The sequence below is a fragment of the Xenopus laevis genome, chromosome 9_10L (assembly GCF_017654675.1).
Source record: "Xenopus laevis strain J_2021 chromosome 9_10L, Xenopus_laevis_v10.1, whole genome shotgun sequence".
Lineage (NCBI taxonomy): Eukaryota > Metazoa > Chordata > Amphibia > Anura > Pipidae > Xenopus > Xenopus laevis.
The window spans coordinates 101,185,721-101,201,265 of record NC_054387.1 but is presented as its reverse complement, the minus strand read 5'-3'; the positions used below and the strand labels follow the sequence as shown (position 1 = coordinate 101,201,265).

The 15,545-nt window shown below is 36.1% G+C and overlaps 1 protein-coding gene across 2 annotated transcripts in view; it reads right to left on the bottom strand.

Moving 5' to 3' along the window:
• The window catches only part of cpped1.L (calcineurin-like phosphoesterase domain containing 1 L homeolog), a 40,601-nt gene that overhangs the window by 12,284 nt on the left and 12,772 nt on the right, over positions 1-15,545 (bottom strand). The window contains 1 exon segment of one of the 2 annotated variants that reach the window (NM_001114823.1): positions 6,515-6,937. The exons of the other annotated variant lie outside the window; for it this stretch is intronic. Coding sequence (NP_001108295.1) covers positions 6,515-6,937 — 423 coding nt within the window. 2 annotated transcript variants of the gene reach the window in all.

Sequence of the window (15,545 nt, the reverse complement as noted above, 5' to 3'; positions counted from 1 at the left end):
ACAAATTAAATTTTTAGATAAAACATGAATTGCTTGTGATAAGAAAATAAAGACGGCATGGCTACCACAATTGAGGTTGTGCTTAGATGCCACTCTTCTCAGCTTCAAAGCTAACACACTAATCTTAAATAAACTCAACAAATCCACAGAAAAGCTTCTTAATGAAGTGAACAAAAGCAAGATCTGGTATGATTCCTTCACTGGAAGTAAACCAATCTTTTACATTTTAAATTAAAGTTTTTCAATGAGATATAGTGCAACAGTACAATACATAATGTATTTATTAATCTTGTATCCAGGCAAGTTTTTACTTTAAAGTCTTAAAAGTAGTCAAAGTAAACTTTTAGTATGTTACAGAATGGCCAGTTCTAAGCAACTTGGTTTTTTATTTATTTATTTTTATAGTTTTTGTTTTTTTTTTTAAATATTTGCTTTCCTGCTCTCACTGTCAAGTGGGGATCACTAACCCCATCCAAAAACAAATGCTTTGTAAGGATACAAATGTATTGTTATTGCTACTTTTTATTACTCCTCTTTCTATTTGTGCCATCTACTATTCATATTCCAGTCTCTTTTTCAAATCAATGCATGGTTGCTAAGGTAGTTTGGACCCTAGCAACCAGATTGCTGAAACCGCAAACTTGAGAGCTGCTGAATAAAAACCACAAATAATAAAAAATGAAAAACAATTTCAAATATCTTACTGTTTGTTGTTGACTTTCAGGGGCAGATTTATCAAAATGTGAAATTAGAACTCTTTCTATTTATTCCTATGGGATTTTTAGGATCACCATTTGATAAATATGCTTTTAAAAATGCCATAGGAATGAACAGAATGGGAGTGAGTTTTTCTGTGGTGAGTTCTAATTTCACACTTTGATACAGTACTGCCCCTTACTCTCTGCACTTGTGAATTGTGTTTCATGTGAACACAGTCTTATATTTGGTATGTATTGACATTACTACACTTGCTACATTATACAGGGCCGGATTTACATAGTGGGAGCCCCTAGGCCCACTGCCCTTTGTCGCCCCTGTCCCCTCCCCTTTTATCATCTGGACCGGAGCAATAGGGATTGGCGCACTGGAAATTTAACAAAATAATTGTATCTTCAGTACATTCCCACTGTTTTTGAATCAATGTGGGTGAGGTTAAGCAGCATGCCGCCCCCATAAAATCCTGCCACCCTAGGCCCGGGCCTAGGTGGCCTTCCCACAAATCCGGGCCTGACATTATATATATATATATATTTGTTTTCTTTCCATTTACGAAGCATAACGTTGATATACTTTGCACATTAGCTTTACCTTGTACTTGGTTCTTTTTCTACAACCTTCAGCAATAAAGATGCACACAAACATACAATTACCAACAAAGCCCATCGATTTCATTGAATAATATATTTTCTGCATCAGACATAGAAAACACTTAAGAGTACTATCATTACTAAGTACTGAGAAATTAAACAAAACTTCTGAATATAAAAATCTCTAAATTATAAATACTTCTAATTCAATCGCTAGACTTCATTAGACTTTCACTATCTACAGTATATGGGTTTAAGAACTATTTTACATATTTGTTGCTTTCTTTAGTTTTTCTTTAGTTTTGATTTTTTAAAATAAATGATGGGGCTTTTAGGCAATACAGGTATAGGACCTGTTATCCAGAATGTTTGGGATCTTTCCATATTTTCCCAACTAATATATAATTAATCGTTATTGTAGGCAACACTATTGACTTTTTATATTTAAAAAGATCTCCATACCTTAAATCTACTTAAGGGATGGAGATCTTTTTAAATGTAAAAAGTCATTAGGGTTGTTTTGCCTACAATAACAATTAATTATATATTATATAATTAGTTGGGATCAAGTACAAGATACTGTTTTACTAAAAAAAAAAAAAAAAAAATAAATGGAATGATTATAAAAATCTTGAAATATTTGATTAAAATGGCGTCCATGAGATATAGCCATCCGTAATTCAGGGCTTTCTAGATAACAGGTTGCTGGATAATAGATTCCATACGTGTATGTAGTGAGTAAGGCTGTGCCATTATGCTATTGATTTCAGAATACTTTGCTTGTGACGCTGTATGAGTAGTGGGTATGTGTTATTCTAGTCTAGTCTGAAAGAACTTTAAATCTAAATAGTAATACTTGTTTAGGAATGCATGGCTAGTCTAACACAGAATTAACTGTATTTAGTTACCAAATAACTAAACTTTAAATTGCCTCAGTATTTTTATGCTTAAAACATTATTCTGTGTAAAATTTTCTTGATTTTTAAAAAAGTACCTCATATTGAAGAGAGATGTTTAATTACTGAACCAGACAGAAATTGCGCAGCTGGCCTTTTATCTAATATTTGGATAAATAATATATGTATTATGTTATAAGGAAATAAATGTTTTTGCAAGATAGAGACAAATGCATATTTATAACTGACAAAAAAAGATATTTTATCTTTGCATCATTAGGCTGATTAAAGAGTCTGGTATACAGTGTTGCTAATTATATAAAACAATTTAAATTATGTCCCTTGCATAGGGCAAATGAGAAAAAAGGTTTAAATTGCATCCATAAATCTAACTGGGTAGGGAAGAATCTGCAAAAACAATTTTTTTTAAGAAATATTAAAAAAGGGGGATGTGTTTTGGATTGTCCTTGTTTGCTGTAAGATGAGTATAATTAGCAAAATACATATTCAGTTATAAGTCTGGGGTGGTATATGTATTAAAATCTATTAAATCTAACACCCCATTACTAAGCCCTGTTAATTAACAAAAATGGTGTTAATGCAATTCAAGTTACAAAGAATTTATGGATTTGGAAAAGGTTTTCAGAGTTAATTTGTTTTTTTAATACAATTTACATACAGAATACGAGTATAGGATGTATTATCCAGAATGCTCTGGATCTGGGGTATTCTGGATAAGTGATATTTCCGTAATTTGTGTCTCCCTACTTTAAGGGGGTTATTGATCAATGGTAGAATTCTAGAGTTTTATATACCTCACAACTCGAATGGTTTTTGGTTTTAAAAACAAAAATCGAATGGGAAAAACTGAAATGAGCAAGTTTGGATTAACAAACCGAAAACTCGAATTCAACGAGTTTTTGGCAGAAAAACCTCGAATCACTTGAATTGATTGAGTTTTCGGGCAAAATCCTCCAAAAGAACTGGAACACTTATGCAGGGTATTAATATCTTCAAATGGTTCAAGGGACCTCTGCCATTGACTCCTACATGACCATGACAGATTTTATTTCCATGGACAAGATAGGAAAAACACCAATACCTTAATATGCTGCAACGGGGGTGATCCCACTTTTATTCCATAGTGCTTACAGACACTGCATTTTTGATCAAATGTTTTGGGACCACATGTCCCTTCCTCAGTTTATTTCCACGGGTACAATAAATCTCGAAAAAGTAGAAGTTTTTTTGGAATCCCGAAAATGTGAATTTTGATCAAAAAAATTAACACGAAAACTTGAGTTTTCATAGAAAACACAACTTGAACCTTAATAAATCTGCATCTTAGTCTAAAAATAATTTGAACATTAAATAAACCCAAAAGCACTGTTTTTGCTACAAATATGGATTCATGCAGCTTAGTTTGAATCAAGGTCAAGGTGCTGTTTCATATTTAAAGAGAAAAATAAAAAATTGAGTATTTGCTCAAATGGAGTCTATGGGAGATAGACTCCATTTAAATTTCTTGACATTCCCTACTTGCTAATTTAAGATGGACATACATGGCTTTTTGTTTGGTGAGGTTGGCAAAGAAGGACATTTTTACCTGATCTGGCCAGAAACAAGGTGGAACAATTGAGGCACCCAGGTCAAAAACTGGATCATAAGGAGGCCCTAGTGAGACGCTTTGGGAAAGGGCTGCATCAATGAGTTGCTTTCCAAACCTCACTGATGAACAGATACATCCACTTTATATAGTACTCTGTAGCTTAATTATATTGGGAAAAAAATGTATTCATTATTGGGTTTAATTATTGTTTAAATTGTTTTTTCTAGTAGACTTATGGTATATTGATCCACATTACAAAAGACCCCTTATCCGGAAAACCCCAGGTGCTGAGCATTCTAGATAACAGGTCCCAGAACTGTACTACTAATTAACCTGTCGACATGGCACAGAACCAGATTCTTGCTGTAGCTTCATTTAAAGATTTAAAAGACTTTCGTAGTACCCAGACATCTCCGTCTTTTGCATATCATTTTAAGCAAGCACAGAAATAATTCTCTGATTTTCATAAATTTGTAGATCTGGGATAAAAATGAATTCTAATTTCCGAATACATTAAGGAGGGCACTCTTACAGCACCCTTTTACTGTGTAAATATATCTTTGCATTTGCCCTGCATTTCTTATATGATCTTGCCAATTTTAGAACGCTACTTATAGTTGAGATCCTTTCCCCTTTTGCTTTTTCCATAATTACGGGTTGACCTAGTTTACATTTCTTACACACTTCCAATAAGAGTATTGAGATGCAAGGAAGCAACAATTTGTTGAGAGAGAAAAAAAGACTTGCATCAAAGAGCCTGAATATTATATCTCTGTATTCATTACATTCAGAAAATTGGAATAAATATTAAATGTTCAAAAATGTTAAGCTCCTTAAACTTCAAAAGTCAGAACTGGTAAAGTGAGTAGAACATTGTGAAATGGATTTCATTATCTGCAGTCTGTCTTTGGGGCCTCAACGTATGCACAAGTCCAAGTAAAGGAAAAGCCAATCTTGGAAAAGATGTGCTGAAAATTGATTATCACCGTACGACATGCTAAATGAGAAAATAACTGGACCTGTTCTGCCTTAATAACTTCTTATCAAAATTACTTTGTATGTACAAATATTCAGGAAGGTTTAAAAAGAAAAATCCATGCATAAAACAAAGATAAGGGCTGTTTCAAGGAGAACAGAAACAAAGAATTGAGAACACTGCCATTTAATTCTAAAGCTTTTATACTAAACTACTACCAGTTAACTTCTACCACATTTTACCAACTAACTAATGGGCTTGTTACATTGCTTTACTGTTTTAGGAAAGGGAGTAATTTTTTTCCATGGGACTTCAACCGCAAACCCCTTTATAGAAAACAACTCAGCTATTATTGGCACACTTAGAGGCTTATTTATCAAGGTCAGAATTTATTGGTTTTAGAGGTTTTTGAAACCATGACTAAACTCACTTTCTTTAAAACTATGAATGCTGTGAATCAAAAATGATACGACAAAAAATACAAATATCTCTACAACCTCTAAAAATTTGTGTTTTTCCGACAATTCCTAGAGCGGGAAAAGAAAAATATCATCAGCATATAAAGAAATACGCTCCTGAACCAATACTCTCCTGAAACAATAATACAGGCATAATTCCATATCTCCTGTACTAGGAGCTATGTTGCCAATCCAAATAAGAGTGGAAGAGGGCAGCCCTGCCTAGTACCTTGCCCCAACTTAAAACTCCATGAAAACTCATTATTAACTGGAACTTTATTCAACAGTTTCACTAGAAAATAAAAATAACCCCAAACCAAAAGCTTAAAATGCTGCCCAATATCAAATGCTTAAGCCAAGTCTAATGAAACAATAACCCTCGGGCCAGTATTGTCATGTTTAATTTGCAAATTTGTTTATAACCTCAGGATGTTATATGCTAATGACTTGCTGGCATAAAGCCTGCCTGATCTAGACAGATAATACTATTGACCCCTTTGGCAAGCTGTATGCCTAACCGTACCTTACTTTAGCCAGTATTTTTGCATCAACATTAAGAAAAGATATTGGCCGGTAGGAGTTGCACAAGTTTGTTTTATTTATCTTCTTTAAAAATTAGAGTTATTGCAGATCTCATATATTGTTGATGGAAGCCAACCAAGAGAAAAGACATTCTGATAAACACTATATAGCTGTTGGAGAACTATACAAACTATATACGAACACTTGATTGGCAGACCATCTGTTCCGGGAGCTTTCCATAAGGGGAATGAATTTAATGCCGCCAAGATCTCTTTTAATGCAATGCAAGGAAAGGTTATACGGCAGGAAGGGTTGCATGCATCTATTATCTCCTAAAAGGTTCACACATTTGGGATCCAACATTCTATATAAAGTTTTATTTCTAAATACATTTTTCCCATCGAATTTAAAAGATTACACAAGGTCTGAAGTAGTGTAAAGTAAAGGTGTCAAATCCAGCATTCGGGTGGAGTAAAATTAAACACAACTTGATGAATTTGCCATTTGTTTTACACAAGTTTTTATACTGTTTGCCTAGTGTTAATTGTTTGAAACAGTCTGGATTTAGCTTTGTTTTGCAAGGCTTTGAAATCATAGTGTTAAGGGTTATAAATGAAAGCAATATCAAACTCCTCAGGTAAATACATTATAGCTCAGACCCAACAAAAATAATACACTGCAAATTTAAACAGGATTATATTTAATATTACTTGTTACCTCAGACTTATTAGTGTTAAATACTATACCTGCTTTATGAAACATTTGCAATAACTCCTGTCGGAGAGACTTCTCAATGTTGAAATAGTTATTATCTTCATCTGCTTTCTGGAGGAAGAGAGGAATGTGCTGAAACACAATTGCATGTTTAAACTTCCGCTCCTCGGCTATGGCTAGTTGAGAGGCAAGCCAACGGTCATGGCGTTCTTTAAGTTCCGGGCATTTGGACGCATCAAAGAACAGCTGAGAGTTGAGAACAAGAAAGAAAACTCCACCAACCCAGAAAGAGAAGTAGTCATCTCCCCAACTGTTACAGAATGCCTGTATTGTTTCAGGGGTTGGTGCATTGCCTATGTCATGATTACCACTGACAAACACCAACGGAATATCTTGGTGAGTTTTCTGAAGAACATTTTTCAGATCTTTTTCTTGATCTTCTTTCCATTCTATTCCTAAACAAGAAATGTAAGAGGAAAATTAGAAAATGGTAAATGTTGACAATATCTCTACCTTCTAAACTGTCAAATATATCTGAATTATGTTACAGATTCTCTCACAAAATTTAGCAAATGACTGTTTTTCAGTAATCCAGCTACACTATTTCAGGCCAGGTACAGTCATATGAAAAAGTTTGGGAACCTCTCTCAGCCTGCATAATAATTTACTCCACTTTTAACAAGATAACAGTGGTATGTCTATCATTTCCCAGGAACATCTGAGTACTGGGGTGTTTTCTGAACAAAGATTTTAGTGAAGCAGTATTCAGTTGTGTGAAATTAAATCACATGTAAAAAACTGGCTGTGCAAAAAGCTGGGTACCCTTGTAATTTTGCTAATTTGAATGCATGTAACTGTTCAATTCTGATTACTACCAACACCAAATTGGTTGGATTAGCTCGTTAAGCCTTGAACTTCATAGTCAGGTGTATCTGACTCTCCTCTGAAGATTGTCAGCATGGGATGCTCAAAGCAACTCTCAAAAGATCTGAAAACAAAGATTGTTCAGTATCATGGTTTAGGGAAAGGCTACAAAAAGCTATCTCAGAGGTTTAAACTGTCAGTTTTAACTGTAAGGAATGAAAATGTAAGGCCACAGGCACAGTTGCTGTAAAACACAGGTCTGGCTGGTCAAGAAAAATACAGGTGCGGCATATGTGGAGGATTGTGAGAATGGTTACAGACAATCTAAAGATCACCTCCAAAGACCTGCAAGAACATTTTGCTATAGATGGTGTATCTGTACATCATTCTACAATTCAGCTCAATGTGCACAAAGAACATCTGTATGGCCAGGCGATGAGACAAAAATTTTGTTATTTGGTCATAACAAAAAACTCTTTGCATGGTGGAAGAACACCACCGCATTCCAAGAAAAATACCTACTACCTACTGTCAAATTTGGTGGAGGTTCCATCATGATGTGGGGCTGTGTAGCTAGTTCAGGGACTCGGGCCCTTGTTAAAGTTGAGGGTCGAATGAATTTAACCCAATATTAACAAATTCTTCAGGATAATGTTCAAGCATCAGTCACAAAGTTAAAGTTACGCAGGGGTTGGATATTCCAACAAGACAATGACCTTAGACACACTTTGAAATCTACAAAGGCATTTATGCAGAGGGAGAAGTACAATATTATGCAATGGCCGTCACAGTCCCCCGACTTAAATATCATCGAAAATCTATGGGATGATTTGAAGTAAGCTGTCCATGCTCCGCAGCCATCATATTTAACTGAACTGGAGAGATTTTGTATGGACGAATGCTATCCAGAATCCAGACACTCAACATAGGCTATAGGAGGCGTCTAGAGGCTGATACATTTGCAAAAGGAGGCTCAACTAATTATTGATGTAATATCTCTGTTGGGGTGCCCAAATGAATGCACCCGTCTAATTTTGTTATGATGCATATTTTCTGTTAATCCAATAAATTTTATGTCACTGCTGAAATACTATGGTTTCCATAAGGCATGTTATATATTAAGAGGAAGCTGCTACTTTAAAAGCTCAGCCAATGATAAACAAAACTCCAAAGAATTAAGTCAGCACACTTTTTCATATGACTGTATTTATAATCAATTAGGTCAATCAAAATGAGAGGGTACAGGATACACCCATTGGCCTTGATAAACAATTTGGTGCAGGCACCCATACTACCCCTAAACACTTATGTGTTGGATCCTCTATGCTGTTCCAATGAAAAGTTAAAAGCTGGCATTTTGCTTCTAAGTTTGAATTTTCACTCTACTCTACACATGGACCTGTATGGGGCATTAGTGAGCTACCGGGAAAAAGAGGATGACAAAATTGCTCTCCTACAGTTGTAGATAGGGACAGTGCAGTTTTCAGCCAATAGGAGCACTGGTCCAGGGTCTTGGGTAAGCACAGATATTCATGGGGAGAGAGGGGGTTCCTGTCACAGTGCAACTTCCTGAATGACATCATTCTTCAGAGCATTTTAATTTTCTTCCTCCAGCCTATCAAGACATGGCCAGTGTCCAATAACAACAACACTGGCAAAGCTGCTCTGTCTAAGAGATCAATTCAGTTAGTAAGCAGTGGGATGGGGGGGGCAGTGGGCACCTATGTTAGGAAATCTTCATGATATATGGGCTTATTGAAGAATAGTGACAATTTCCTGTTAAAATGTGTAATAGGTCACTAGTCCTTTAAGAAATATACATAGATGAAAACAGATAAATGGTATAAGTCAGTTATTACTCAGTCTACTAAATATTACCATAAAACACATTGTTATATCAACACAATACCCACTAATGTATTTTTGTTGACACTCAAACTATGGAGCTTGCATGTCATTATGTCACACACTTTTCTAAATATATTAAAGCAGTATGCTTCACTTTAGTTACCCAGTCAATAACTGGATCATTATATTTGCCAGACACTTTCTTCCAGCAGTGAAACTACATTGTCATTAATCAGAGCCTTCAACTTCATAGGCAATGATGAACTAAAAATGTAATTAACTCTAAAGCATTTAGTAAGCAAAACGTACGAAAAACATCCAAGATAATTTCCTGCATTATTCATTGCAATCGGTACGAGACAAAAGCTATGGAAGGATACATGGTGTTAAAAAAGGTACTGCAACCAAGAAAACTGCACAAATTCTATCCTATATCAGCAGCTAAGGTTTGGCTCAAGTTTATATGTCATTAAACTAGGTTTTCTAAAGCATCCATTTAACTTTAAAATACAGGGTGTCCATTTGCTTCCTGTATGCAAACGTTACCACCTCACTTTCCAATGTGAAAAATAATTTTATGCTTCACAGGTCTTCATCTCAAAACAAAACACGCTCTTGGAAAAAATACAGCTTCATCTATCACTCCTGAAATGTAGTGGTTTTATACGTATATAGCTGGTAACAGGTTTGGAAAAACATCTGCAAATAGTCTTGGAAACAAAGCAGCTTCTCATTAGCAAATACTGATATTTTTTAATTAGTTAACAGAATTGCTGATATAACCAAAACACTCATATGAAAAGTAAAAAATCATTACAGACCAATTAATTCTTTTAATTGACAAAATGTCTGTATATAAAAACCTGTGGATCATTTTGAAGGGGAGGTGTAGCCCCCTTTTCAACATGAGTTCAATCAGCAATTTCCTGTGAAACTCTCCTCTCGCTTACATCAGCTGAAACTTTTGCTAGACTGTGAGATAACGGGCAACTCATTATACAGTGTTTCTCAGCCACATGCAAATTTGTTTTAATTTTGCTCCTAAAACAAGAAACATAATGCATTTTAAAGTTACAACAATTATAAATACTACAAGTGTTGCAAAGCAGCAATCAAAGAAGCAAAAATAGAAAATGATGAGCCGATTGCTTTAAGTGCAAGGATTAATCCCAAAAGGTATAATAAGTATATTAATAGCAAAACGTTGTGGGTTATGTTGGGGGCTCTGAAAAGGCATATGTACTAAATCAGTTAATTTCCCATGTACACAATAGAAGTGTCAGAGGGACTCACCTAAACTTGTGGGATTAAGTGTTTGTATATATACCATTAATGTTCTTTCTCGGAGTATCAAGCTTTGGAGTTTTTATGTAGATTGTTTACAGGATTGACATTAAGGGCAGGACTGCACGGCGATTCCGCTGCGATCCGCAAAATTGCAGGCGTCACGTCGGATGCGACTGAAATAAGATAAGTAATGCCAGTGTTGGATCGTGTCTCATTGTTGATGCGATGCGCACGACTGTCGGATGCAGACGCAGCGTGCAGCATCTTCATCAGACAGTCGTGTCGCGTCAACGCTGCGACACAATCAGACAATTGAATTAGTTACCTTTTTCCGTCGCATCCGACGTGATGCCTGATATTTTGCGCAGCGCGTCGGATCGTGGCGGAATCGGCCGTGTAGTCCTGCCTTAGTTACAACATAGCTCAGTTCAAACAAGGTGTTAGAGAGATGGAAGACTTACATTATGAGACTGTCAAGGTTGGGGTTGTTTTCTCTGGAAAAAAGGTGAGGGGACATGATTACACTTTACAAGTACATTAGAGGACATTATAGACAAATAGCAGGGGACCTTTTTACCCATAAAGTGGATCACCGTACCACCCCTTTAGACTAGAAGAAAAGAACTTTCATTTGAAGCAACGTAGGGGGTTCTTCACAGTCAGGACAGTGAGGTTGTGGAATGCACTGCCGTGTGATGTTGTGATGGCTGATTCAGTTAATGCCTTTAAGAATGGCTTGGATGATTTTTTGGACAATTAGATTTCTCAGTCAGCACCTATGCCTCCCAGCTCTTAGGATCTGATGCACGTCCAACGGTTTCCACCATGTGTCCGTTTACTCACAATTTGCAGATATCGACAGCACCAGCCATAGATCGCTTTGTTTTAAAATGCCTTTATTGAGACATGGGTTTCTGACCCCAATACACCAAGTGTATTGGGGTCAGAAACCCATGTCTCAATAAAGGCATTTTAAAACAAAGCGATCCATGGCTGGTGCTGTCGATATCTGCAAATTGTGATTTTTTGGACAGACATAATATAAAAAGGCTATTGTGATACTAAGCTCTATGGTTAGTATAGGTATGGATATATAGAATTTATATGAAAGTAGGGAGGGATGTGTGTATGGTTGCTGGGTTTTCATTTGGAGGGGTTGAACTTGATGCACTTTGTCTTTTTTCAAACCAATTTAACTATGTAACTATGTTAGTGGCTGACACTGAATATGGTACTTTAATATTTAAGCAGTTAGTGTGAACAAGGGCCTGGGACCTGGTATTTACCCTCCAGTAGTTAGAGAGCTTATTAAGTTTTAAAGGAGAAATCAACATGTGTGGAAAAAACCCGGTACCCCCCACCCCAGGTAGACCTCCCTCCCGGCTAACTACCCCCCCGGGGGAAATGCCCCATACTCCATAATTACCCCTCGGCGCAGATACTTCCAGCGATGTTCCACGCGTCCATCTTCTGCGTCCTCGGTAAGCTGACTGGGAGATCGGCAATTCCATGTAATTTCGCGCATGCGCAGTTGCACAAACTGGCAAACTGCTCCAACTGCGAATGCGCAGAAAAACCGATCTCGCATTCAGCTTACAGAGGACGCGGAAGATGGGCACGTGGAGCTTCGCTCGAAGAATCTGTGCAGAGGGGTAAGTATGGGGCATTTCTCCGGGGGGGTAGTTAGCCTGGGGGTAGGAGGGAGGGAGGTCAACCTGGGGTGGGGGGGGGGTACAGGGTTTTTTTCCCCACAGGTTGATTTCTCCTTTAACCAGTCAAACTCCTTTTCATCTGGTACAGAACCATACCATATCCACCAATTATAGGTCTGATGTGGTCAAGTTATTTTAAGGTTTGCAAAGTATCGGCCTAATTTGGCTTGTTTACACTGGAGAAGAGGTGCCTAAGGAGATATTATAACTAATAGGGAAAAGTTGTGCTCACCACTAATTTTTAAAACCATTAGGCGGTGGTGCAATGAGGCTGTGACCACAAAATACATATAGACAATTACAAGAGTCCTCTGCACTCAACCCATTATCAATATATTTAAGACAGAGACGTTTTGTGCATACTGCTACTGAAAAATGCCTTACCCTTTAAACAAAACAGGGATTGTTTGTTCATATATTGCAATATATTTAAGCTGGCCAACTACGTCAAAGTCATCCCATATCTGGCCAGTCCTATGGCAGATATGGGATGGTCAGATATGGGATGACTTTGACGTGAATGTTTTCAATAGATCATCATGGATCATCATCAATAAAATTAAAGCACTGCGTATCTTGACAGCGCTATATAAATAAATGATGATGAAATGATGATGATCAATACGGATGTGAGTGTGAAGAACAGAAGCCTTTTACAATAAAAAAAAATGTCCCAGGCAAGCAATGTATAAGCTTCCCTTATTAACTTATTTTATTGACTAACCAAACAAGAATCCAATATATGTGAAAAATATAGCTTCCCACTCTCTTGGCACTTAAATATGTTTTTATTTGGGTAACTAATCTGTTGATATTTTTCTATAATTACAGGTTTTAAATCATTTTGAAAATGAATGGTCTCATGTGAACCAATAATTATTACATAAATAACAAGCAATTGTTTTTTAATAAATTGGCAGTTTTTAAAGTACATAAAAATTAAATATAGTGCAGTATTTCCCTTTTCAGTTTTTCACCCTTTATGAGGGGTGATGGTTATTTTTTAAAATAATTATCCACTTCATAGTGAAGGTGGTTACTCACAAACATAAGAGCTCATGAATGCTTTAAAAAATACTTGCTTGCAGCCCCAAGCTCTATCTGTTATCTACCGTGTCTCCTGTGACTGAATGGCTGCCCCCATGGTTACACAGTTTTTGAAGTTGTACCGGTGCAGCACAACAGTAAATTATATTTTCATTACTTTAAAACACTTTAATTTTTTGTTGTTATTGTTCCTTTAAGTCTTAAGTTTATGATGTCATCCTAGTGTGCCTCCCTGAACACACTGCTGAATGCCAGCAAAGAACTTTACAACAAGCGGGAACAGTGTACAAACACCAGAGAGAGACTGTTTTAGAAGTGATATGATTGTCTTTGAAAGGCTAGTGCATATTTGGGACCTGTGTAGAATAATTAGGAGAAGACCCAGTGCATGTGTTGATGATGTCTTCTGTGCTGAACTAATTCTGCAGAATGTTAAGAGTCTCATGTGTAAACGGCACTAAAATGTAACTTAATTTTTTTGGCACCAAGGTCCGTTTGTCACTGCTCCGTATGCATTAATTAGGGCACTTGTCACTCACTAGTGTGTAATGACAAATGAGGTAAGACATTGTGTCTTCTGTTCTTCTCTACCAGAGGACAAAGGTGTGCAGGATGTCCTGCATGCCATAGCCCTTAGTATTGCACATATTTTAAAACTTTTTAGCTATTTGCCTTCTTTACTTCTTCTCTTAGATACTCTTAAGTAATCTTGTTAAGAACTTAAACAACTCTGATCCTATACAAGAAAGAACAGGAAAGTCTGCCTTTTTTGTGAATCAACTACAGTACTGTATGTTCGAAAATGCGTCGATCCTTAGAAGAGCACAAGACCTGTTCTATCATTTCATCATTTGCTCAATAATTAGAAAAATTACCTACACTAATCCAGGTTCCTAAGCAAACTAACACACAAAGTGAAAGTGTGTTGTGTAGTTTGTCCCATTATAGATTGTTGTGTTACAATGTAAAAAGCACAATCAATAAGAAAGAAATGTTTGCACATAACTAATAGTGCTAATATTAGTAGCAATAACTGTATAAAGGCAGAAATAAGAGTCCAAAGAAGAATGAATCCTTCATACGTGTTTAGCGTAATATATGTACATAAATATATATATTTATATATGCCAGATGTATGCTAAAAGCTGCAAATACAAAAGATTTTTTTTTAGTCAGATGTATGGATTTGTTGATTTGCTCTACTGAGGTACATCCTTCAGATTTCAAGTTGTCACACAATATCCGATTAAAGTGTAACGGTTCAACCACCCAAGGCTATGCAGAGATTTTAATGAGATGTCATGCTTGATAACAATCCTTCATATTTCTTATTACAAAGCTATACAAGTAAGACAGGTTTCTGTTTCAATGTGACAACTTCACCTTAATTCCTCTCTGGCTACTGCATACCAAATAAGAAGAAAGATTTCATGGTCATATTATGCAAAAATTAATCCCATTGAATAATATTCAGAAACTCATTATCAGCATATGTTTGCATACAAGGTGGCTAAAATGCATAGTGAAGATGTGATGAGTACACAGGGCTTAAATGTTGCACTTGAAATGTAAGTGTAGCTCAGTTTTATGCCAACATAAGGGCATAATCAGCATGAATATGACATTCTGAAAATCTATTGGCAGGGGTTACTTTAAATCTGCCATGAGCAAAAGGAAAACTCTGTCAACTGCACTGATGCTGTCACGCCATTATTTTACGGCATGTTAGGATGATTAGCAGAGATAGACATAGTTCCATTTTTATTTTAATTTTAGATATGCATTTTGAAGAATGTTATTACATTGAATTTTACGGGAAAATGACTGCTCTTTAAACCAAAATCAAAGTTGTATAACTTTGACTTATAACAGAATTGTATGTGAAGTCCAATAATGCTACTATAGCATCATACAAAGCTTTAGTCTTTACTGATGATAATGTACAAGTATGGAACCCTCATCCGTAAACCTGTTATCTAGAAAGCTCTGAATTACCAGAAGGCCATCTCCCATAGAGGCCATTTTAAGCATATAATTCTAATTTTTAAAGATAATTTTCTCTGTAATAATAAAACAGTACCTTGTACTTGAGGGTAACTAAGCTGTATGAATATATATTGGTGGCAAACAATCATGTTGGGTTAATTTCACGTATATTAAAATTATACAGCTCAATAAAAAAATATAAAGGCCTTTTTAACAGATTAAAGACCTCAACGACTTCATTGCAAATTTTGAGAACAAAAATGGCTTTTGCAAACATTCACAGCGTATGCAATTGATTTTCGCAAACTCGAAGCCTTTT